This window comes from Myotis myotis, unplaced genomic scaffold (genome assembly GCF_014108235.1).
Source record: "Myotis myotis isolate mMyoMyo1 unplaced genomic scaffold, mMyoMyo1.p scaffold_m19_p_11, whole genome shotgun sequence".
Classification (NCBI taxonomy): Eukaryota; Metazoa; Chordata; class Mammalia; order Chiroptera; family Vespertilionidae; genus Myotis; species Myotis myotis.
In genome coordinates, this window is record NW_023416315.1 from 10,703,592 (window position 1) to 10,728,668 (window position 25,077).

The 25,077-nt window shown below is 38.6% G+C and overlaps 1 protein-coding gene across 2 annotated transcripts in view; it reads left to right on the forward strand.

Annotated features, from left to right (window-relative positions):
• Positions 1-866: 866 nt before the first annotated feature.
• Positions 867-25,077, forward strand: part of VPS41 (VPS41 subunit of HOPS complex) — a 135,558-nt gene continuing 111,347 nt past the window's right edge. For both annotated transcript variants that reach the window (XM_036327450.1, XM_036327451.1), the window contains exons 1-2: positions 867-921; positions 11,488-11,526. In XM_036327450.1, the coding sequence (XP_036183343.1) occupies positions 901-921; positions 11,488-11,526 (60 nt within the window). In that variant the 5' untranslated portion in view covers positions 867-900. The remainder of the gene's footprint in view (positions 922-11,487; positions 11,527-25,077) is intronic.

Below are 25,077 nucleotides of genomic sequence, written 5' to 3' on the forward strand. Positions count from 1 at the left end.
TGGAGATGAGTGGGAAAGAATAAAATCCCTGTCTTTGGATAAGATACTACAAATTCCTGAGGATCAGGAAGGTGAATTTAAAATGCCTGGAAACATGGAGAGGGAATCATTCATTCTAAAAGTTGTAAGAAATACAGTGGTTTTACAGATTTTACCAAGGATAAATTTTTATTTCATTTCAAATATTTATCTATGGAATATACTCAATACAAGTTTAATAAATAATTTGAACAACAGAGATTTTTAATGTCAATGTCCAGATTCCAGAAGAGCCCTCAGAAGAAAATGTCAACTTAAAGCAACAAGCAGTAGAATCCAAATAAATATTTTTGGCGTATAAACTATTCTTTGGTTCTCCTCTGCAAAGACTGTTTTATATTCACTTAATATGCTTTTTTAAAATTGCAAGAACACTTTTAGGCTAAGCGGCACTTGGTAGTCAAGTCTTTAGCATCAGGTGAGGCCAAATTTAAATTTTATTTCTGTCTCTTATTAGTTGTGTGACCTCTGAGGCACGGTATTCTCCTCTATAAGTGGGGATAATAGTAGGGATTTCTGGAAGGATTAAATGAGATAATTCATGCAAAACTGTAAATCCAGTTTTTTATATTTACTGATACATAGTAAATACAAATAAATATTATATATTATAATTATCACGGAAAAATAAGGGCAAAAACAAAATAAAACATCAACAACGGTTATGTTCATATTCTCCAAAGCATAACTTCATTAAGCTTGGAGAGTTGGAAGCAGAAACAAAGGCCTAATAACCTTACCAAATAGAGAAGATGTCCAGGCTCAGATGCTGCTGAAACTACATTTCCCAGCAGGCCCTGGGCCTCAGGCTCTGGCTTTTCTCTCATTTCCGGGTATGTCACATGACTCCCCAGCTGCACCATGGCGGAAGCCGAGGAGCAGGTAAAGGCTACAACTGCTGGGCAGGGAAAGGGTAAACGAAGGTGTAGTGGCCGGGCCTTGGAAAGGGGCGCGTGGAGGTGCGGAGCTGCTGGAGGGCCGGGCAGGGCGGGCGGGCAGCGCAAGGCCATTCGGGAGCGGAGACGCGGTGGGATGCCGGTTCTGGGAGGGCACCTGGGAGAGCCACCGACACACCCCCAGCGTTTGCCAGCTGGCTCTTCGCTCGGCTCTGCCCTGTGGCCTGTGCCCAGTGGCTTGGAGGCAGCCTGGGCTACGGCAGGGACTGACTGCCCACGGGAGGCGTGACAGATGACCAGTTTTGAGGCTAGGAAACTGGAGTTTCCATTCCTTTCCGCTCCAAGGAGGGCCGTGGGAGCGGTTGGCAGGAGGGCTGGGAGAAAGTAATCGGTGTTCATTTCGCATCTGTTGCCTTTAGACACACAGCCGGGTCCCTGTGGCGTTTAGTGGCGGTTACGTGCATCTGTTCTAGAGCAGAAATGACTGGGCTCCTGCGCTGGTTCTCTGCCTTACTATGTGACTTTGGGCTCGTTATTTAACTTGTAAATATAAGCTTTTTAAAGATAGAGATATACGGTAGAAATAAGATAGATGAGATCGTATAAGATAGAGATAATATAGTGCCGTCTTTGGAAGGTGGTTTAAGTTGGAATGAATTGGTACACAACGTTAAAGTGCTTAGTAAAAGTTGGGCATAAAGTTAGGAGAGGAGGGATTTGTTGCTGGCAGAAGGTCCGATGGCAATGTCCAGCCAACCCATGGCAAAGTGGCACTGGAGTTTAGGATAGAAATTAGTGATTGCGATACAGTTGTATTCATTACAGGCAATAGTGGCTGCCAGAGTAACATAAATAGGACAAAAAGAGCAAAGAAAGTCCGGAGCCTGGGGCAATACCTTCATTTTCCATTTCCGGGGCCATTTTTAAGCCTAGCACTGCGTTTCCTCACAAATTAACAGGGCCACCAGTATCCAGAATTGTCTCTAAGAAGGGATTTGATGATAAGCTGTTTAGTATCATAATAACAGAAGCTTATGGAGTTTATAATTTGTACCATTGGCAACATACTTTACTTACATAATGAGAATCTGCCCTTTGTACACATTAATTAAGAAATAAGGTAGAAAATTTGTTTGTGTGGTCAGTGCTGATAAGAGTCTCTACTTACCACTGGAGCCTCCCTCTTCTGTTGTAGGCAGTTCAAAGGAAAATGCTCATTAAGCACATGTCATCTCATGACACATTGTTGGGTTTGATGATGGTGCTGAGATTGGTTTTCATATTGTTCACCTTTCATATAGAAATATAATTTTTTGGTGGTTTGATTTAAAAGCAAGAAAAAAAGGAAGCTCCTATGTTCTTAGATATAGCGTGGCAGAAATGGAGACTGTTGTTCTTAGTATTTGCTACTGTTTTGTGCAGGAGTTTGGCCAACCTGTCTGATGGAGAAAGACATGCATAAAGTTAGTGGTACAATAAGAATGCTTTGAATTTGACAGCACTTTTCAATTTAAAGAATCCCTTCACATTTGCGTTTGGTCCTCAGAAAAGAATTCTGTGTGGTAAATGTTCTGATGTGTATGTCAGGACAAGCACCTCCTACTTCCAAACTTTCTGGTCCTTCTCAATGCACTCTAAGGGAAAGCCAACGTCTTTGTAGTAGCCTAGTTGCCCTACAGGACCTTGCCGCAATTGCGCTGTCCCATTTTCTGACCTAATTTTTCACTGTTTTTCTTTCCCTTCTATCATTTTGCATCATCTAGACTGGCTCCCTTACTGTTCCTTCAACAAACATGGCATGTTTCTCCCTAAGGGCCTTTGTTCATGCTGTACCCTTTTTTGACCTGAGATATCGACAGGGTTTTCTCCCTCATTCCCTTTGTCTTTATCAAAGTGTTATCTTTTTTATTTTTCATTTTTATTCTCTCCTGAGGATATGGTTATTGATTTTTTTAAGGGGGGGGGGGTGGGGGAGAGAGAGAGAGAGAGAGAGAGAGGAGAGAAACATCAATCTGTTGCCTCCCATATGCCCTCTGACCAGGGATCAAACCAGCAACCCAGGTATTGCCCTGATCAGGAATCAACCAGTGACCTCTTGGTTTATGGGTCGACACTCAACCACTGTGCCATACCGGCCCGACCCAAGTGTTCCCTGATCATTCTTTGCAACTCTTCTGCATTATTTTTTTTCTTCGTGCTCGTCTATTTTTTCTGTATATTCTCTATGTTTCTATATTCATTTCGGTATATTCTCCCCATTAGAATGTAAGCTCCATGATGGCAAAGATTTGTTCACTACTGTTTGCCTAACACATAGAGTAGTGCTTGATATGCAATACATATTGAAGGATTGAATTTTCCAGGTAAACAGTAGAAATCCAGGCAACTTCAGTTACTTGCTCATACTTGTATGTATAATAAATCTCCAGTCATCTAATTTCAAAGCTCATGATTAATAGCAGAAAGAAGTGAACACTCACAAATTGTTGTCCTGTTTATTTTTTTAAAGAAAGCTAATAAATAATTGTACCTGTATTTAATCTATAGATTGTCTTTTGTAGATTAAAAATAGTTAGACTTTTCCCACTCTGCTTGTGTGTGCATTTCACATTTTACAGTAGGAAGCCATTAAAATCTCAACTAAGATAGTAAGGCCTTTATTATACATGTTTTTGAGGGCTAAAAGGGTTCAAAAGTGGAGTTAAGTAAATTTGCTAATTGTTCCGTTTTGATACTCTGAATGTTTTAGAAAATCTTGACATAATTTTTCTCTGCTGAATGCTCTAAGCAGTGAGATGTGTTTTAAAGTAACTGATGACAGGTTAGGGCAAAGGAAGCTTTTTTACTGTAAATGCACACAGCCCTCCATGATAAGGAAGACAAAACTAAACCTTTCCTTTTAACGTTTCTGAGCATTGTATTCTTTGGTGATTGCTTGCCCTCCCCTTTAATTTTAGGAAGAAGCAATATACTGAGCGAGTTAATGAAACATAAAACAGTTCATAGACTCTCAAACTAAAAATCACTTTTTGGATATGAATAAACATTTTTAAGCATTATTGGGATATCTTTGTTTATGCTGAGTATGGTAAAGGTAGTTCCCCCAAATACCTACATATGTTATACAAGGAAGAGCTAATACCCTGCCTTCTGCCTGGAAATCTTCTAAACAGCCGTTTTATCTAGCACCAAAATGATTTATAGTTGACCTTCATAATCACAGATGCCCCTCGGTATTTGTCCATACCTCACTTATGAATAACATTCTGCTTGAAGTCTGGTTGTTTGTGTATTTATCTTGTCTCTCCCACAGATTGCTGAGTCTTCAAGAATAAAGGACTAGAGCTTACTCATGGCTGTAACTCTCACAGGGCTAGTGCTTTACAAGTACTAGGTCTTAATAAAATGTGTAAATGAATTTATGAGGAGAGAATAGCCTTCTGAATTGAAAATGTCAAATTGTAAGTAAGGTCCAGTAGAATTTGGATTGTTATTTTATCTTACTTGAAACTTTTGAAAGTTATTAATTTAAATGTATTGTAGATTACCTTCCCTACGTAGACTCCTTACTCAGCCAGCCAGCTCCCCAGGTACCCTTTCATCTTTCCTACAGCAGGGAACCTAGTCTGTTGAAATAGTTCATCAATCAGACCATCTACTGCTTAACCAATTAGGAAAGTTTCTTTTTTGACTTCTCTGTCTATGTTTTAGAAATTAGGGAAATTCCATCCTTATGGTAGAGCATTTACATATTATCCGAGGCACATTCATGAGCTTGTACACTCCCATATGGTTGTGCCCCATGTTGTAAAATAAAAATCAAGTCGGTAAATAATTGAGTGCCTCAGTTTCCTTGTCTGCAAATTGGCGATTTTACTCTCCAGGACTCTTGTGAGTATGACAGAAAGCATTTTAAAGTGGCCCGATTAAAATGGTTGTCTTATAGAGGACAATGACTTACCATCCAAATGTGGGCTTGTCTTAGGGTATGCGCGCCTCTCTTCTCTTACCGGTTGGCCAGACAGACTTACAAAAGCAACTTTGCTTTTAAGTAAAGGAAAAAAGAAGCCCCAAACAAGTTGCGAAAGTACAGTTAGAGAAATTTTTAGACGGCCCACTCTTTACTGTCAGGTAACTAAAGAGTGGTCACAGTTTAGCTTAGCTGGGCATGCTTGTTGCCTTGTAAGTTTTTTTTCTCTCATATTTGCCGGGGTTGGTTGGCTGAAGGCCGATGTCACCAGCTGGCTATTAGCAGCCGCTCCCAGCAGCCACATTGCTACCTTGGAGAGGGAGCCCTTGGCAGATTAGGGTCTTCCGGGTTTCATGCAGCTCCCCATGTATGGCTGCCCATTCAGTGTTGCCCTTTTTTCTTCTAGAAACTTGGTCCTCCTCATGTTTTCGTTACGAAATGCTTGTGATTTTAGGCTCTATTAATACCCACTGAATCAGAATCTGTGAAGATAGAGTGTATTAAAAGGTATTAGCCAATCCCCCAATGAGTTTAGATGATTCTGACGCAAAGTCAGATTTGGGATTGGGTCACTAAGCCACCACGTTGAAGCAGGTGTCAAGATACTTCTTCACTTGCTGAATGAGATGAGCGCAGTAGCTAAGGCTAGTGGGTTGAACAGATTTGGTAACCCGCGTCTTCTTGCTACTGCTCGCTCCCCAGATGTTTTAAAATCTTACCTACTAAGCCAGCCTAGTCCCTGGGGACCCCAAAACTTTTTGAAAATAAGACTTTGTGACACAAGGATATCAAATACATATCACACAAAAGACTCCTTTTTGTGTGCCTGTGTCAGACAGTGAGAGCTATCACCCTGTCTTTTCCATTAAGCTCTGCTGTGTCACACACATTGCTGGGAAGGAGTGTTTAGTGTCTGATTTCCTGGGCCCTGGTCTTTGTTCTGTTTCTTCATCCTGTAGAACTTGGAGTTGGCCTTCATCAAGTTCCAGCCTCCCATTTCTCTCCCAAATTCCCTTCCTCACCCACAACCCACAGTGTGTACACCCTCACAATTCTGAGGACTTCACAACCGGGAGGTCCTGGCTTCTCTCTCCTGGGATGGCAGCCTTCCTTACCCTCCTGCCTCGGAGGCCAGCTGGGCTGAGTCTCCTCCCAGGTCTTGGGATTAGGGGTGAGGGTAGTTTGAAAGCCTTTCTTGGAAGGGTCATCAGAGAACCCAATTAGCTCCTTTCCTGGGCGGTTGCTAGGTGGCTAACGTTCCATTTGAATCTCTCTACCCTTGTTTGCTGCTGTCTTCCTCCAAGCCCCTTCTTGTAGCCATAAGCTAATTGAAGCATCTGCCTGGAGAAAAGGCACCTGCTATTGCTCATAAGTGGAAAAGGATTATATAAAGGAGGGGTCGGTTGCTTATTTTTTATCATCATCACCAGTAAATGGTGTTGAACTGTTCCTTTGGGTAGGATAGTGAGAGACAAGAGGCAAAAGCATTTGGGCTTAGCTACCGTGTATTTTAAAGGATAGCTTAGGATAAGGCTGTTAATGTTATGTGTGAGCCGAGGGTTATAGGAAGAAACAAAGGCCACAGGAGCCCAGGCTGGACCTTGTGTCTTTGGCTCACTAGAGACAATTATGTGAAAGAGGTGAGACGTAGGTTGGGAAGAAAGGTTAGGATTTAGAAACAGCCAGTGCATTTCAAACTCAAAAAACACACAACACAAAGCAGTAATTGGCAACATGAAAATATAAACCATGAAGTTAGAACTCTTTTGTTGACTACCTACCTCCCAGAGGTACCCTTGTGGGTTTCCTTGAACCTGTAGAGCATGCTGGGAGTTGGAAGACTGCTAAGATGAGTGTAGAATTGGGCCAAGGGCCTTCTAAGCTGAGGGAAGCACTTAGGAAAGACTCAGTGCAAACTTCACAAGTTCAAGGCAGGCACGTGGCAATGGAAATGGGTGGGATTGTCTTGATATAAGGGAATCAGGAGTTACAGGTATTGATGGGTTAAGTGCATTCTGTCTTATGGGTATAGCTGCTCAGCTCCAGCTGATGTTATATGGAAATGTAGGTTCTGGTAAACATGTAGACTGATTTTTATATGAAGTCAGAAATACAGATTTTTATGTGGAAGTCTTTTTAAAAAAAAATATTTTTATTGATTCAGAGGGGAAGGGAGAGGGAGAGAGAGATAGAAACATCAATGATGAGAGAGAATTATTGATCAGCTGCCTCCTTCATGCCCCATACTGGGGACCAAGCCTGCAACCCAAGCATGTGCCTTGACCAGAATCGATCCCGGGACCCTTCAGTCCGCAGGCTGACACTCTGTCCACTGAGCCAAACCAGCTAGGGCTATGTGGAAGTCTTAAATACACTATCCAGGCCAAACAGAACATCTGGGGGCCACCTTTTTGTCACCTCTGGCATAGAGGCCTGAGCATGTGACATCTTGGTGAGAAGTCACCCAATGTGGCTGGAGGGCCCTGGATTTGTGCAGAGTGGGAAGTGAGGTTATAAGTCTATTTGGGGCCAGGTTGGGGTGGGCTTTGACTACCTTGCGGAGGAATCTGAAATTGGAGTCCCAAGGATTCTTTGAGGAGAGTAGTTACTAGTCTGATGTGTGTTTTGAAAGGTATTCTGACGCAGTTGATGAATAGATTTGAGGGGTGTCATGTCAAGCTAGGGAGAACATTAGGTTTAGGTAGATGATTGAGTTTAAGGGCTTGGTCTGCAAAACAAAGGTAAGGTGAAACAATTATTGAGTTTAGCTTTTCAGCCTTTTGCCCAGAATTTGCCTGGCTATGCATTTGTGTAACTGGGTAACTTTTAGCCCACCATTTTTGCTATAACCAGAACAGCACAATTTTTTTTTATTGTGGTAAAATATACATACCATATTTACCACTTTAACCATTTTTAAATGGATGGTGCAGTGCCATTGGGTACATTTACATTGTTGTTCAGTCATCACCAGCATCCATCTCAACAACTTTTCATCACCTCACACTGAAACTCTGTACCCTTCATTACTCTCTCCTCCAGCCTTGCTTACTTCTATTTTACTGTCTCATATAACAGTAATCCTAGAATATTTGTCATTTTGTATCTGGCTTATTTTACTTAGAGAACAGCACAGTTTCATAACTTACATTTTCATGATTTGAAGTTAGATTATTTGAAAGATAGGGTGTGTACTTAAAATTTTTTTGAAAATTGCCCCAGCCGGTTTGGCTCAGTAGATAGAGCGTCAGTCTGTGGACTGAAGAGTCCCGGGTTCGATTCTGATCTAGGGCACATGCCCGGGTAGGGGTCATGCGGGAGGCAGCCAATCAATGATTCTCTCTTATCATTGATGTTTCTGTCATTCTCTCCTCTCCCTTCCTCTCTGAAATCAATAAAAATGTATTTAAAAGAAAATATTTTTTTGAAAACTGCTGATTTTCTAAATTATAATTATTCTCAGGTTCACCCTTGTTTCTAGGATCCCTCACTGGGGACATTCATGTCATTTCTTACTTGCCTGTCTCTAGAGCAGTGGTTCTCAACCTTCTGGCCCTTTAAATACAGTTCCTTATGTTGTGACCCAACCATAAAATTATTTTCGTTGCTACTTCATAACTGTAATGCTGCTACTGTTATGAATCGTAATGTAAATATCTGATATGCAAGATGGTCTTAGGCAACCCCTGTGAAAGGGTCGTTCAACTGCCAAAGGTTGAGAACCGCTGCTCTAGAGCATTAAGCATAGGGCTTGATGAATAAATGAAGCTAAGAAATAACAGAGCAGGCTAATTCTCAAAGTCACTCATGTGTTGCTTTGGTAGGATTGTGGAAAAAGGTAATTTTTTTGAGGCAGAGCTGTGTTTGCGAGGTTTGTGCTGGTGCGCAGGAGAAGTCTGAGCGAGACCTGGATAAATGTTCTTGGTGGATACCGGCAGTCACAGGAAGCGCCTCTAAACCTAACGACGCAGGTTTCTGAGATCGGACTGCGTTCTGGTGGGGAGCTAGAGTGTAATCTGGTTTTGGATTGAAATTGCTGAGTGGGGCCTTAAGTCTTTTTTTAAATCAAGAATGTAAACAGGATCTTTGCGATTTCCCCCTTGTGCATACTTTAATGAAGTCCAAATAAGAAAAAAATTCCTCCAGTTTAATGTAATTTTCTGAAAAGAGTAGTCCAGTATTGTTTCAGAGTTCTAGAGTTGGGAAATAGGAACCTATGTCTGGTTCATTGGCACATGTCAAAAGCTTGTTTCGGCTAATGCTAACAACGTAATACTCAGGGACTTTGGAAGTTCATCCTCTAAGCCTCAGTGTTCGTACTGCAGGGGTAGTTAGGAAATTTTCAGATGCTACCTGTAAAGCATTTAGCATTATGAGAATATATATAATAGATGTCCAGTAAAGACGTCAGAATAGTGATTGTTAATATTTAGTGAGGGTTTGTTCAGAAGAGTGAAGGGTAAGGATGGCAAGTGGACTCAAACCTGAAACTGGGGATGGTTAGCACAGAGGAAAAATAATTTAGAAGGGTAGTCATGATTTGTATCATTAACTCTTGGAGAACAGTCAGATAATAGTAGAATAATTGGATTTTTTCCTGGGTCTTATTGGTGTTAAGAATAAAAAGTTACTGTGGAGAGATTGTAGCTCCAAATTAGTAAGAACATCCTAATACATAGAATAACATTAAACTAAATAGGCTGCATTGGAATGTAAAGAAGAGTCTCATATTCATCATAGTTAATGATGTAACTGCAATAAAAGTCTTAATTACAAGGAACTTTCATCCCACTTTACAGATATTTTTTTATTTTATTTTTTTTTAAATATATTTTATTGATTTTTCACAGAGAGGAAGGGAGATAGAGAGAGTTAGAAACATCGATGAGAGAGAAACATCGATCAGCTGCCTCCCGCACATCCCCCACCGGGGATGTGCCCGCAACCCAGGTACATGCCCTTGACCGGAATCGAACCCAGGACCCCTCAGTCCTCAGGCTGACGCTCTATCCACTGAGCCAAACCGGTTTCGGCATTTACAGATATTTTTTAAAAAATATATTTTATTGCCGAACCGGTTTGGCTCAGTGGATAGAGCGTTGGCCTGCGGACTCAAGGGTCCCGGGTTCGATTCCGGTCAGGGGCATGTACCTTGGTTGCACGTCCCCACTGGGGGGCGTGCAGGAGTCAGCTGATCGATCTCTCTCATCGATGTTTCTGACTTTCTATCCCTCTCCCTTCTTCTCTGTAAAAAATCAATAAAATATGTTAAAAAATATATATATATATATTTTATTGATTTTTTACAGAGAGGAAGGGAGAGGGATAGAGAATTAGAAACATCGATGAGAGAGAAACATCGATCAGCTGCCTCACACCCCCTATTGGGGATGTGCCCACAACCAAGGTACATGCCCTTGACCGGAATCTAACCCGGGACCCCTCAGTCCGCAGGCTCTATCCACTGAGCCAAACCGGTCAGAGCCAGATATTTTTTGAGAGCAGAGGCTAAATTGTCCACTAGACTGATGCCCAGGCAGCCTGCCACCTGCCGGGTTCTTACTGATTTTCCATGAATGAAATTAAAATGTTTTAAAACACCAGATTTGCATTTATCCCACTATCCAATTTACATTGAGTAATATGTGCATCTAACTTTTAAAAAAAATGTTCATTCTTTTTGTTGGAAAAAAAATTGTTATGTCTAAAACAATATTATGCCCTTGCCTCAATTTTTTTTGTTCTTTCTTTATCTCATGGATTGTTGTGAAATGCTTACATTCTGTGTCAGCGTATTAGTTGTAGCCTTTTATTGCTGTTGATATCTATAAGCACGTTAAGTAAATCTTCATTTTGCTGACCTCTTTGAGGATGCATGGCATCAGCAGATTCTCTTTTTCAGTGGACAGGTGAGAGATTAGCAGGATCAAGTCAATTTTTCCCCTTTTTGCTTTGTTTTCCACAGAGCAGCAAGATTCATTGTCTCGCAAGAAGGAAACTGTGTTAAATGGCAGAATTTGTCTTCCGGTTAATGGTTTAAAGAGTGGATATAAATTATACAGCTTGTTTGCCCAGTGTCTGATAGGTACCACTCTAGAGGAATTCTTTTGTAAACGTTTAAGCAAGAAAATCACTTTGACTCAACCAGATGAATAGCATAATAATTAATAGCACAAGAGCTTTCCAGTAGAAAAATTGGCTTGTAGATATTTTGAGATGGCAGTTTTCCTCTTCCTTTCTGAGATCAGTAAGGCTGCTTTGCCGGAGCGATTTGCATTTTTAGCAAGAGAAGAGCCTTCTGCTTCCTCACATGACAATTTGTTAACCTCCTGACCACTTGAGGGAGGTCAGAAGGAATAGTGGATTTGTGAGGCCCCCGAGTAACCATCTCAGTCCTGCAGGGTGTGGAGAAAGAAGTAGGAGGTCTGTGAGAGTTGGACCATGGGGAGTCCTTTACATTGTATTTGCAGATACCTCCAAAAAAGGGCAGGCGGATATTGGTGGGGACATAAGAACTCTTCCCTTGAAAATATTTTTTTTATTATTTTGTCTCTGACCATTTCCCCCTTCTTTGCTTTGTAGGAAACCGTGTCTCTTGAAGAATCTACCGATGAGTCTGAGGTAAGGTGGTGATTCAGGAGCCTGGGGATTTCTGGCTAACCAACCAGGTTATCCTGAACTTGTTCTGCAGTGCTAATAAATACAGCCTTCCCAAGGCTTGGGTGGTAAAGTAGGGCCATAGGTAGTTGAGCCGTGGGGAAGAACAGGCCAGTTGTCTTTAAAAAATTTTAATGGATTAGTTTAAAAAACAAACAGGAAAAGGAACAAAAAGTTTTCTTCTAATCTTGAGCAATATTGTAACCTGAAGCATGTTGGCAGTGGGAAAATTGATGGAAAGTTTTACAAACGAATCTTGACATCAAAAAACCTATTTAAAAAAATAACCGCTGTTGGTTCTGCAATATTTATTCTTTTATCATTCTTTTAATAAATATTGCGTGCTCATTGGTATAATTTCTGAGTCATTGAAATTATAGTTTATTTTATAAAATCCAAAGGAAAGTAGTTACCTTAAAAGCTGCTGGGAGCTAAGTTATATTAAAGATTTCATTTTAAGGAGGAAAAAGTGATATATAAGGAAGGGTTTTTAAAAAATTCCTTTTCAAGGTGAAGAAACAGTGTTTAGTTAAATTGCCCATGGTCACTGGGCTGGTAAAATGAATTTGAACCCAGTGATCTGACTTTAAACCTTGCTCTTCGAACTTCTTGTTCAACTACTGCCTCCAGCTTCACTGTGCTCTATCTAATTTTATGCCAGACTCTTCCTTTATGTATCTTTGTATAAGTGGACAGGGTTAAAAAAAAACTTCCTTTGAATTCCTACCGATGTATAAGATGATATTTTGGGTGATGTTACAGTTTGACTTACTCAACTAGTAGGAAAAGATATCGATTTCAGAATCTTTGAACTTTGCTTTCTTTTATGGAAAAGAGATAATTGTCTAGTTAATTTATATATAACATTAATAATTTTATTAAAATTCCTGTTTTACCATAAAATAGTTATTTATTTAGAAAATAATGATTATAAACATATTTAGAATAGTTAATTAGAAAATAGTGTTCATTACAACTTTGTTTATAATATAAAAATTTGGAACAGGCTAACTATCCAGAAATAAGGAGTTATATTATCTTTTTAATTGAAAAAAGCTTTTTACAAAAATGCTATTTAGAGCAGGGGCTGGCAAGCTTTTTCTATAAAGGTCAAGAGGATATTGTGTAGGTTTATAAACATATAAAAATCCACTGGAAGGCTGTACTAAAATGGGCGTTTGGCTGGATTTGACTGTGGCTGTAATTTGCTGATTCCTGATTTAGAACGTAATCTAATCTAGCTTCTTTCCACCCTCCAAAATCCACATGTAAGCTTAGAAAAAAATTACCATAAGACGATATTATTACTGGGTTTTGTGATTCTTATTTTATTTATTCTCATTATCTGCTTTCGTTTTCTAAATTTTCCATAACAAATATGCATTGCTTATATACTTAGCAAAACACTTCAATTATTATTTTTTAACAAAACACAATATTCTCTGAATGTTTCATAGTAGTGTTTTGTGTTGATGTTACAGAACTTATAGGTTGCAGAGCTATGGAACCCAGACTGAAACCACATGTCCTTTCTTCCCACCTCAACTTCTAACAAGGGATTTAGGGAAAAGGTTTGGTTTATTTCTTAGTCTCTTTAGTTTATCCAAGATTTTAAATAAGCCAGAATTGTTTTTACTCTAATATACTATATTTTTTCTTGAGATTTTTTAAAAAAGTTTTTTATTTTGAGATAATTGTAAATTCATATGCTGTTGTAAGAAAACAGGCAGAGAGATTCTGTATACCCTTCACCCAGTTCCCAAAGGGTAACATCTTGCATATTCCTAGTACATCAGAACTAGTAAGTTGATATTGATATAATCTACAGACTTATTCTTATCTCACCAGTTTTATATCCATTAATTTGTGTTTTTGTATGTGTGTGTGTTTAGTTCTGTGCACTTTCGTCACGTGTGAAGATTCATGTGACCTCCACTGTATTTAAAATACAGAACAGTTCATCGTCAGGTTCTCTGCTACCCTTTATAGCAGGGGTCCTCAAACTTTTTAAACAGGGGGCCAGTTCACTGTCCCTCAGACCGTTGGAGGGCCGGACTATAGTTTAAAAAAAAACTATGAACAAATTCCTATGCACACTGCACATATCTTATTTTGAAGTAAAAAAACAAAACGGGAACAAATACAATATTTGTATTTGCATGTGGCCCGCGGGTCGTAGTTTGAGGACCCCTGCTTTATAGTCATGGCCACTCTGTCCCCCACATTCATCCCCTGGCAACCACTGATCTGTTCTCCATCTCTATAATTTTGAGTGTACTACTTCTTTTTTTTTCTTAAATTGGTCTCACGAGTTTATATATATAATTGATTTTTTACAGAGAGGAAGGGGGAGGGATAGAGAGTTAGAAACATCGATGAGAGAGAAACATCGATCAGCTGCCTCCTGCACACTCCTTACTGGTTATGTGCCCGCAACCAAGGTACATGCCCTTGACCGGAATCAAACCTGGGACCCTTCAGTCCACAGGCCGACGCTCTATCCACTGAGCCAAACCGGTCAGGGCTGATTGTATTTCTTCTTAATGGTTGCTCTGGGTATTAAAACATCTATCTATAATAATAAAAGCATAATATGCTAATTAGATTGGACAACCAAATGACCTTCCGGATGTCCTTCCAGATGAAGCTGGGGCTGCGAGGGCCAGACCCTTTTGCATGAATTTTCATGCATCGGGCCTCTAGTATATATATAAAAGCCAAGAGACCAGAACGACTGGAATGACCGGATGGCCACTGTGGCCAGCCAACCGGCCTGATTGGGGGCGGGGCCGGCTGGCCAACCTCCTGCAGTCCCTCCCCCAGGCCAGCCCATGCCCCGATGGGCCCCCCCATCCCAGTTGGGCAGGGCCAACGGGACAACCTCCCATGGCCCCTCTCCCCAACCACCCTGGCCGGCCCTGCCCTCAATCACCCCCCTACCCCAATTGGGGGTGGGGCCAGCCAGCCAACCGCTCATAGCCCCGCCCCCTGGCCAGTCCTGCCCTGATCAGCTGCAATCAGGGCAGGCAGGCCCAAACCCACCCATGCAGGAATTCGTGCACTGGTCCTCTAGTATATACATAATTTATCAGAGTGTTTGGTATCCATGATTTTTACCACTTCTTATCAAGTATAAAAACTTTACTTCCATGTATGTCCCTTTACCCTCCCCACGTTTTAAACACAATTGTCCTAAATATTTACATTCATTGAGCACATCATTTGGTAATATCACCTATCAAATATGATTTAAGAAACTCATGGAAAGGATAATTTACTATATGTACCCCTTTTCATCCTTCTTATATTCTTCTTGAAGTTCTAAGTCTTCTTTTGTTATCTATCTTTTGTTTCTTTCTGTTTAGAAAACTTTAGCCATTCTTTTAGGAAAAGGTTTATAAGCCACAAATTCTCTTTGTTCATCAGAGAATGTTTTTATTTCCCTTTCATTTTTGAGGGATATTTTCACCAGATACAGCATTTGCAATTGATAGTTCTTTTCTTTCAGATTCTGAGAAATGCTGTGCCACTTACTTCTGGCCTCTTATTCAAATGAGAAATGCATTGTCATTTGAGTTGGTGCTCCTTCATAAGTAATGTGCCACATTTCCCTGGCTGCTTTCAAGTGTGTGTGTATGAGTGTGTGAGTGTGTGAGTTTAATCTTCACCCGAGGATATTTTTTCCATTGATTTCTAGAGAGAGTGGAAGAGAGGGAGGAGAGGGAGAGAGAAACATCATGTGAGAGTGACATCTAAACTGGTTGCCTCCTGCACATGCCCCGATAGAAGGGGACCTGCAACTAAGGTATGTGCCCTTGAGCAAGAATTGAACTTGCAACTCTTTGGTCAGTGGGCTGATGTTCTAACCCAGGGGTGGGCAAACTTTTTGACTCGAGGGCCACAATGGGTTTTTAAATTGGACCGGAGAGCCGGAACAAAAGCATGGATGGAGTGTTTGTGTGAACTAATATAAATTCAAAGTAAACATCATTACATAAAAGGGTACGGTCTTTTTTTTTTTTTTTTAGTTTTATTCATTTCAAACGGGCAGTAGTTTGCCCACGGCTGCTAACCACTTATCTAAACCAGCCAGGGCTGTGTGTGTGTTTTTACTTTAGTTTTCAGAAGTTTAATTATAATATCTCTTGGTGTGGATTTCTTTAATTTGTCTTTTTGGAGTTTGCTCAGCTTCTTGAATCTGTAGGGTTATGTCCATCATCAAATTTGGAGAGTTTTCAGCCATTATTTCTTTGTTTGCATAAATTTTCACTTCTATTCTTTCTTCTCCTGCTGGGACTTTTAGTATGAATATTAACTCTTTTGTTATTGTCCCACAGATCCCTGAAGCTCTATTAATTTTTTTTAGTCACTTTCTCTCAGTTCAGATTGGGTAAATTCTATTGATCTGTTCTCAAGTTCATTGGTTCTTTCCTTGTCATTTCCACTCTGCTATTGAGCCCATCCAGTCAATTATTTCTTTTGGTTATTATACTTCCCAGTTATAAATTTTTCATTTTTAGTAACTTCTATTTCTTTGCGGAGATATCCTAGTGCTTCACTTATTTCAAGGATATTTATAATTGCTTGTTGAAACACGTTTATGATGGCTGCTTTAAAAGCCTTGCCAGGTAATTCTAATATCTGATTCATTCTTGTGTATTTTAAAGGAAAACAATAAGTAATGAAGACTCATCACTTACTTCAATTTTTCAGGTCCACTTACTATGCACTGTGGCTTGTGCTGAGTGCTTTATGTGGATTATCTCATTTAATATAAACCACAACTTATCAGGTACTGTATAAGGCAGGAGAGGCTATCTATGCTGCAGTAACAAACAGTTCCAAAATTGTAGTGGTTTAACATATCATAGTTTTTTTTTTGTTTGTTTTTTTTTTGTTTTTTTTTTTTTTATAATTTTTTTAAAATGTATTTTATTGATTTTTTACAGAGAGGAAAGGGAGAGAGATAGAGAGTTAGAAACATCGATGAGAGAGAAACATCGATCAGCTGCCTCCTGCACATCTCCCACCGGGGATGCGCCCGCAACCCAGGTACATGCCCTTGACCGGAATCGAACCTGGGACCTTTCAGTCTGCAGGCCGATGCTCTATCCACTGAGCCAAACCGGTTTCGGCAACATATCATAGTTTTATTTCTGAGTAGATTCAGTGGTGTAGGGAGAGGAAATTGTGGTATCAATAATACAGAAATGTCATCATTTTCCGTAGGGTGTTTCCTATTTATGTATGGACCAGTGTGCTGTGGAGTACTTGGTGATCATACAGCTGGAAACTGAAGCAGCTCTGTTTCATGGAGATACGTACTTTTTAAAGCCCTGCTTACTTTGAATAGGCTCTAGGTATATTATTATTTAGAAGTATATTTCACGTTTTTTTAAAAGAGTTTAATATGTTGTACAAAGAAGTTTGCAGTAGAAGTATCAAATTGTTAACCTAACATTTCAAGGTCGAACTTGTGCAGCAAAGAGAAGAATAACAGGGGAAAAACCATTAGGCTAAGGAGGGGTGGCAAGGAAGTAGAGGAGTGTACTTAATGGAAATTAATTTGTAATAAGGTCTGCTTTGTACCAGGTATGGGTTCCAGTGACTTTTTGTTGTTTGTGAAAGCAGCTGAATAGTTAAACGAAGCATTATTCTGTTTATAGTGTGTTCCTTTGTAACAAAGATTGCATATAAATGATATCACCCCTTGCCTGAGCCATGGCATGTAATGACAGAGAGTTAATTAGTGCCACCTCTGTCTTTACAACTTTTGTTATCATTATTAACAAACATACTCCCTAAATAGATGTCCATTCAGATCTGGCTTAGTTCTTGCAAATATCACAATGAGGAGGCCTTGAACATGTTACACATATTAACTGTGGACTGACAAATAGCTATTTAAAATAAACCAACATGCAATTTTTGTTGACTGAGAAACTAATATTAAAATAAAATGCAACTTCTAGATGTATCAGCCACATGGAGAGTTCTTTTTCAGATTTGTTAAAATAAAAATCAGTCATGAGAAATCAGGAGATAGATTTTTTTAAAGTCAGGAAATGCATCACACAAAAATTATTTATTTATTTTACCTGGTGAGTAGAACATTGTGAATAATTTATTAAAATATAAATTGATTCTTTACATGTATTAATTATAATAAACAAATTTATAGTAACTAAAATGGTAATGCACCTTGTTATGAGATTGATTGCTGAGAAAAATGAAGCATGGGATTATAATAGATCCTTCCAAATTGCCTTTGAATTTAAAATTTGCTCTTTCGTTTAATGAGCTATTAATATTAACAGGTTCTGCTGACTATTGCATCATTCATACAGGCATGGATAAACATTCCCTTTGAAGCATATATTATAAAAATTATGTTTGGAAACTTAGTAGAAACTTTCTGGATGCAAATACAGATTGTGAACATATATTTCTGCCACTTGTTAGAGATCGGAAAGATAAACATGACTCTAGCGTAATATATCTTTGAACAGAATTTATAATTTCACTACCTAGGAGAAAAATTATTTTAGGCAGTCCAAGATAGACTGATTGATCATTGTATTCAGTTAGCAAATATTTATTGAGTACTTTTGTTTTCTGGGTGCTAACATACACCAGTATTTGATGAAGGAGGGAGACAGTAAGCAAAAATATAAACATTGAAGGTAAAAAAGATAACATTGGGCAAGAGGACTGTGGCATGGACTGAGGTGTTGATTTGTCTTGGTCAGGAAAGGCCTCTCTAAGGAGATGAAATGTGAGTAAATACCTGGGGGAAAGGTCTTGTAGGTAAAAGCAAGAGCAAATGCAGTCTGGTCAGGTGGGGTCATGCTAGACATCTTCAAGGATGTGAGTGGGGCTGGAGCTGTGTGGTAACAAATGAAGTAATGAGTGGCCAAGAACATAGAGCCTGTAAGTCAATATATGGACTTTGGTTTTTACTGTAAGATGGGAAGCCATTGGAGAGTCATTGTTGTTTTTATTAATATATTTTTATTGATTTCAGAGAGGAAGGGAGAGGGAGAGAGAGAGAGAAACATTGGTGATAAGAATCATTGATTGGCTGCTTCTTGCATGCCCCTCACTGGGGATCAAGCCCACAACCCAGGCATGTGCCCTGACCAGGAATCGAACCATGACCTCCAGGTTCATAGGTGGATGCTCAACCACTGAGCCACCACAGCCCGGCAGGAGAGTCATTGTTTTTTCATCAATCAATCAAATTTTATTGTTGGAAGTATTACAGATATTCCCCTTTCTTCCCCCATTGACCTCACCCTGCCCATGCTCCCCACCAGGCCTCCACTACACATTATTGTCTGTGTCCATGGGTTATGCATATAAGTTCTCTGGTTAATCTCTCCTTCACTCTCCCTGCCTTCCCTCTGAGATTCATCATTCTGTTCAATGCTTTTATGTCTCTGGATCTATTTTGTCCATTAGTTTATTTTGTTAATTAGATTCCACATATGAGTGAGATCATGTGATTCTTGTCTTTCTCTGACTGGCTTATTTCGCTTAGCATAATACTGTCCAGGTCCCTCCATACTGTCTCAAAGGGTAAGAGCGCCTTCTTTATACAGCTGCATAGTATTCCATGGTGTAAATGTACCACATCTTTCTTATCCACTCACCTACTGATGGGCACTTGGGCTATTTCCAGATCTTAGCTGTTGTAAATAGCACTGCTATGAACACAGGAGTGTATCTATTCTTTGTGAATGGTGTTTTAGGATTCTTAGGATGTATTCCTAGAAGTGGGATCACTGGGTCAAATGGCAGTTACATTTTTAGTTTTGTGAGGAAACTCCATACTGTTTTCCACAGTGGTTGTACCAGTCTGCATTCCCACCAGCAGTGTACTAAGGTTCCCTTTTCTCCATATCCTTGCCAGCTTTTGTCATTTGTTGGTTTGCTGATGGTTGCCATTCTGGTGGGTATGAGGTGATATCTCATTGTCGTTTTAATTTGCATCTCTCTGATGATTAGTGACTTTGAGCATTTTTTCATATGTCCCTTGGCCATCAGTATGTCCACTTTGGAGAAATGCCTATTTAGATCCTTTGCCCATTTTTAATTGGATTATTTGTTTTCCTTTTGTTAAGTTGTTTAAGTTCCTTATATATTTTGGAAATTAACTGCTTAGCAGATGTATCATTGGCAAATATGTTCTGGGCTCCCTTTTCATTTTGTTGATGGTTTCTTTTGCTGTGCAGAAGCTTTGTTTTAGTAAGATTATTCTAGATGCTGCTTGAAAAATTTCTGGGGTAGTGGTGTGTAGCAAGGAGGAAGCAGCAAGATTAGCTATGAGGCTTTGGGAACTCTTATTAGAGGCAAAAAAGGACTTAGAGTGTTTTTGAAGTAGAGCCAGGATATTTGCTGATTAGGATTTGCAGGTGTAAGTGAAAGAAGAGTCAGGTTGAACAACTAGATAGGTAGACTATTCCAGGGGACAATAAATGCACAGTCCATAAGGCAATAAAGAGATTAGTGAGTTCAAGAAACGAAAGGAGTCCAGAGAAGATGGAGTGTAATGGTCTAGAGCAGTGGTTGGCAAACTCATTAGTCAACAGAGCCAAATATCAACAGTATAACGATTGAAATTTCTTTTGAGAGCCAAATTTTTTAAACTTAAACTATATAAGTAGGTACATTGTTATTAACTTAATTAGGGTACTCCTAAGGGCTTAGGAAGAGCCACACTCAAGGGGCCAAAGAGCTGCATGTGGTTCGCGAACCGCAGATTGCCGACCACGGCCCTAGACCATCGATAATGCACTGCCCAGCTGTTACGGGCTGTGGTCTCTGCTGGTAGAAGAAGGATGTAGACAGTTGGTGGCCAGGGCTGAAAGCCTTGGTGTGGAGAAACAATGGCCCATGGTCACCTCCTTTTGGAGGACAAGTTCTAAGGGGTGCGGAGGGCGTCTGCTTGGGCTAGAGGAGCAGGCTCCGAGTCGTGGGCATGGAGGGCTGGTGGGATTGCTGAAAGCATCTTTCTACCTTTTGGTCAGGTAGTTTATGTTTTCATCAAACAAGTCAAGGTGTGTCATGAATTCTAATTCATATTAAAGAGAAGTATTAGCTTTCCCCTTGATTTTGATAATCATTTATCTTAATTTTTAATGTTATTGTAGGTTTTTATCTTCATAGAAACATTTGATAAGCTGTCAGAGACTTTGATGGGGATAGCTAGTAGGGTGCTTCTTTGCAATCTCCTCTAAAATATAAGATAATCCCAAGAACTGTAGCATATTCCTTTTTATATAAGAATAAACATAAATTATAAATAAATGTAATTTTCATGAAAATTTAGTTGGCAGGACCTCTTTGCTACTGTTGGTAGATGGTGATACAGCTTCATTTCTATATATTTGTCTATAATTATAATTTATACTGTTTCAGAATAGCCACCCTGTCTGTAAATTAATACATAACTTAGATGATCTCTGAGGTTCCTTTTGGCTGATAGTGTATGATTTGGCTTTTCCTGTCTGGAAATCTCAGCGAGAATGTCTTAAAAAAGCTTCTTTCTAAACTCAGTCTGCTGTTACTACATACTTTTGTTTTCGCTGTTCTTTATTAGGCACCTATAGTCACGCTAGCTGCATGACTGTACACACAGTTTTGGTAGGTGAAGTTCAGAACAAGGAAAAGGCATAAACCCTGCTTCTAAGGAGGGAAGAAAGGAAAAGAGGGTTATGTTGGCTTTAGTGTGGGAATTGTCCACCTGAATGTCATATCTTGAAGATTGGTAAGGTTATTCCATGTGGCTGGAAATAAATGAAAAGCTTATTTGCTTTTTTCATTTTTGGTCCTCCTCTATATATTCTTATCGCTTTCCCAATATAAAGTAAATGATGGGATTTGAACCTGTTTATGGTGTTTGGCTTAGGGCATGAGAACTTTCACCTTATTTTTTTCCTTCTTCACTTGAACATGAAATTCTGATACTACAGGGCAAAGGAGAGACCAGGGTTTATGAAGACTGCATATCTTGTGAATCTTAAGAAGAGCTCTTCAATTATTAGAGGCTCAATTTTTTCTCACTTTTCCAAAGTGCTATGATAAGGAAAGCAGCTTTCAGAGATAAGAATCTTAGTTCAGTAAATACAAAGTTTTGAAGAGGATGTTGAACAATGGCTTTAAACTATTACTTATTTTTGTCATATACTTATTTTTTTAATATATATTTTTATTGATTTTAGAGAGGAAGGGAGAGGGAGAGGAGATAGAAACATCAATGATGAGAGAGAATCATTGATTGGCTGCCACTTGCGTGCCCCAGCCTGCAACCCGGGCATGTGCCCTTGACCAGAATCGAACCTGGGACCCTAGCCAAACCAGCTACGGCTGTCATATACTTATTTCTGCAGTAAATATAATACATGTTTATTTTGGAAAATTTAGAGAATATTGGTAACAGCTCATTAGGGATTTTTCTTTTCTGTTTCTGGAATGATGACAGCAGCCCTGTGATATAGGTCCCATTATCACTTCCATTCTATAGATGAAGAGACTGAAGCACAGGAAGGTTACTGTTTGGGTGGCTAGTATTCTGCTCCCCTTTTCCCCGTGTGTGTATAAATTTCTTCAATAAAATTTGGATCATGCAAAGCAGATTTTATGACCTATTTTTTCACCTAATACAATGTTTTGAGAACATTTCTCTTCGTTATTAGTCTTTAAAAATAGATTTTAATGTTTATACAATAATCTTTTGAAATTTATTTAACCCAGGATTTCTCAACCTTAACATTATTGGCCAAGTAATTTTTTGTTCTGGGAGATTGTCCTGTACATTTTAGGATGTTTAGCATCATCCCTGGCCTCTATCCACTAGATACCAATAGCACCATCTCCTCCCACTCAGATGTGATAACAAAAATGTCCTAGGAACACAGAATCACCTCCTGTTGAAGACCACTTATTTAACCATATGCGTTTTACATTTTTATACAGTATTTCTCATCATAGTACTTTTTTTCTGGAAAGGCTCAAGATTGGTATAGCACAGTGATGGCGAACCTTTTGAGCTCGGCGTGTCAGCATTTTGAAAAACCCTAACTTAACTCTGGTGCCATGTCACATATAGAAATTTTTTGATATTTGCAACCATAGTAAAACAAAGATTTGTATTTTTTGTATTTATTTTATATATTTAAATGCCATTTAACAAAGAAAAAGCAACCAAAAAAATGAGTTCGTGTGTCACCTCTGACACGCGTGTCATAGGTTCGCCATCACTGGTATAGCATATTTGGAGATGTTCTGTATTGTCCATGTACATTTATTGATACCATTATAGTTTCATGTAAATGTATAATTACATATGATTTATACAATGATATGCAGTTTTTTGAGCATTTATGTTACTTTGTTGATAATAGTGAATAGATCTCTTAAAAATTTTGTTAGTTGTTTTTTTGAGACTCAAATTGTATGCTTTGATTGACTTACAGTATAATTTCAGTTATGCTTTAAAAGAAAAGTCTTGTATTTGACACCAACTGTGTTTTGTTTTGTTTTTTTGTTCTCCCCCTATCTTTTCTGATATTAATAAAAATAAATATTTTAATATAGGTTATGATTTATGAAGAGAGAATTATTTAAAATGTAAATTTTCTAAAATGGAAATGTTCTGATATTAGGTTTTGATAGCTTTTTTTGTATCTTAAACTTAGAAGGTTGACCTACCAGTTTTGAATATTTCAATTCTCCTTAAGGTAATAAGAATCCTATAGAGAATGTTCTAGAGGAAAGACTTTATTTTATACCTTTCTATTGATGGTTGATTATTAATTTGCTTTTTATTAATACTTGCTTTTTCAGTGTGGAAGTTTAAATTGCATTTTTTAACAAGAATTTTTTTTTGAGTATGTGAGTGTTCCTTATTATGTCTAGCTTTAAAACACTGGATATTTATTAAAAGGATTTGTCCCTGGTCAGATGTAGTTTATGGCCTGAGACCAAGGAAACCAATCAGTCACCTTATTAAAGTTCCTAGAGGTTCAGCTGAGATTTTTCTCATAGGTGAAGCTGGGTGGGATAAAGGCCATCTCCATAGAGTGAGATTGTGAATTGTCTAGGAGTGCTCAACTGGTGGTATTTTTCACTAACTTAACTTGGACTTTGTATCTTACCTCTCCTCTTCAGTCTATCTATTGCAATTTTATTTTGTGGGGTGGAAAAAATAAAACAAGATAAAACTGGATTTTAATAAATAGTATCCAGAAATAAAATTTTAAGTTCTGTATATTAATAGTAACAACAGAAAAGGTAGTGATCTTTCTGTTAACCTCCAGAATTCATGTAACACACATTTAAAAAAAATAAAATCCAAGTCTTCATTTGGACTGTAATGGTTTATAAAATGTACCAGTGTGTGAAGATATGGATAAAATTTAAACAGCATGAAAAGTTGGTTGACACACCAAAAAATTTCTTATACCCAACTTTGAAATTGTCAGGTGAAAAGGGCTGTATTCTCATTGGTATCTATGTTAGGTGACAGGATTCCCACCATGCAAATTTACCTTTAATGTTAGTAATAAAATAAGAGGCTTGCCTTAATTTGTTATCCCAAAAGTTGTCTTTTTTTTTGCTTTTAAGTTCAAAATTCAGTAAGAATGACTGTAATATGAAATTTATTTTTGGAGTGTTCTAGAATCCTGTACAATGGTTTAAAGGACTTGTCTTGAATTAAAAGTGCTATACACTGAGTGAAAATCCATGTTAGTTGAAGAATTGATTCTTTTTAAAGGAAAGCTGCAAATTTTTCTTGTATGGGTAAATGTCACTCTCTTCATATCTCTGCTTTGCTGCATTTCAGGACTTGTACTATTCCACTAGGTTGTCATAGAAACGCAGTTAACTGTCATCTCAACACACTGTTGATGGTTTTATTTGTAGGTTTGCCTGATTATGAAAATTTCACAAAAATTTTGATTTGCTTTTTATTAACACTGGATGGTTTTCCTTGGAAGTTAAGTTGTACAGAGCCCTTTTGGTGTTTAAATTTTTAAAAAAGTGAAACTCTATTAAATCAGCTTGATTTTTTAAAAAATTGTTTTTTTATTTAGAATGTGATATATAGTCTGCAGCAGTAGAATAACCTCTGTGAATTGTATTTTTGAATCACTTTCCATTTTCTTTGTTTACAGGAAAAAAAAAACTTAAAAATTCACCGTTAGCTTGCTTTTAGCTTAACATAAAGATACCTGTCAGAAAAGTGTGAAATGCTACATCAAGTGCCTAATATTGGAGTTTTCATTTTATTTATGGTTTTTGAAGCCTGGCACGAAAGCTCCAGTGAACTGTGTTGTGAAAGTATTTATTTTTATATATTTATGTGAGAGGAATTATTTAGTTTTCACTTATAAATAAGACAGGCAAACCTTATTTACAGTAACTTTATCTAATGGTCCGTGGATGAGTGCTTTTATGCAAAATAGTCTAGAGGCTAGAATTAACTTTTCACGTTGGATGCACATTTGATGT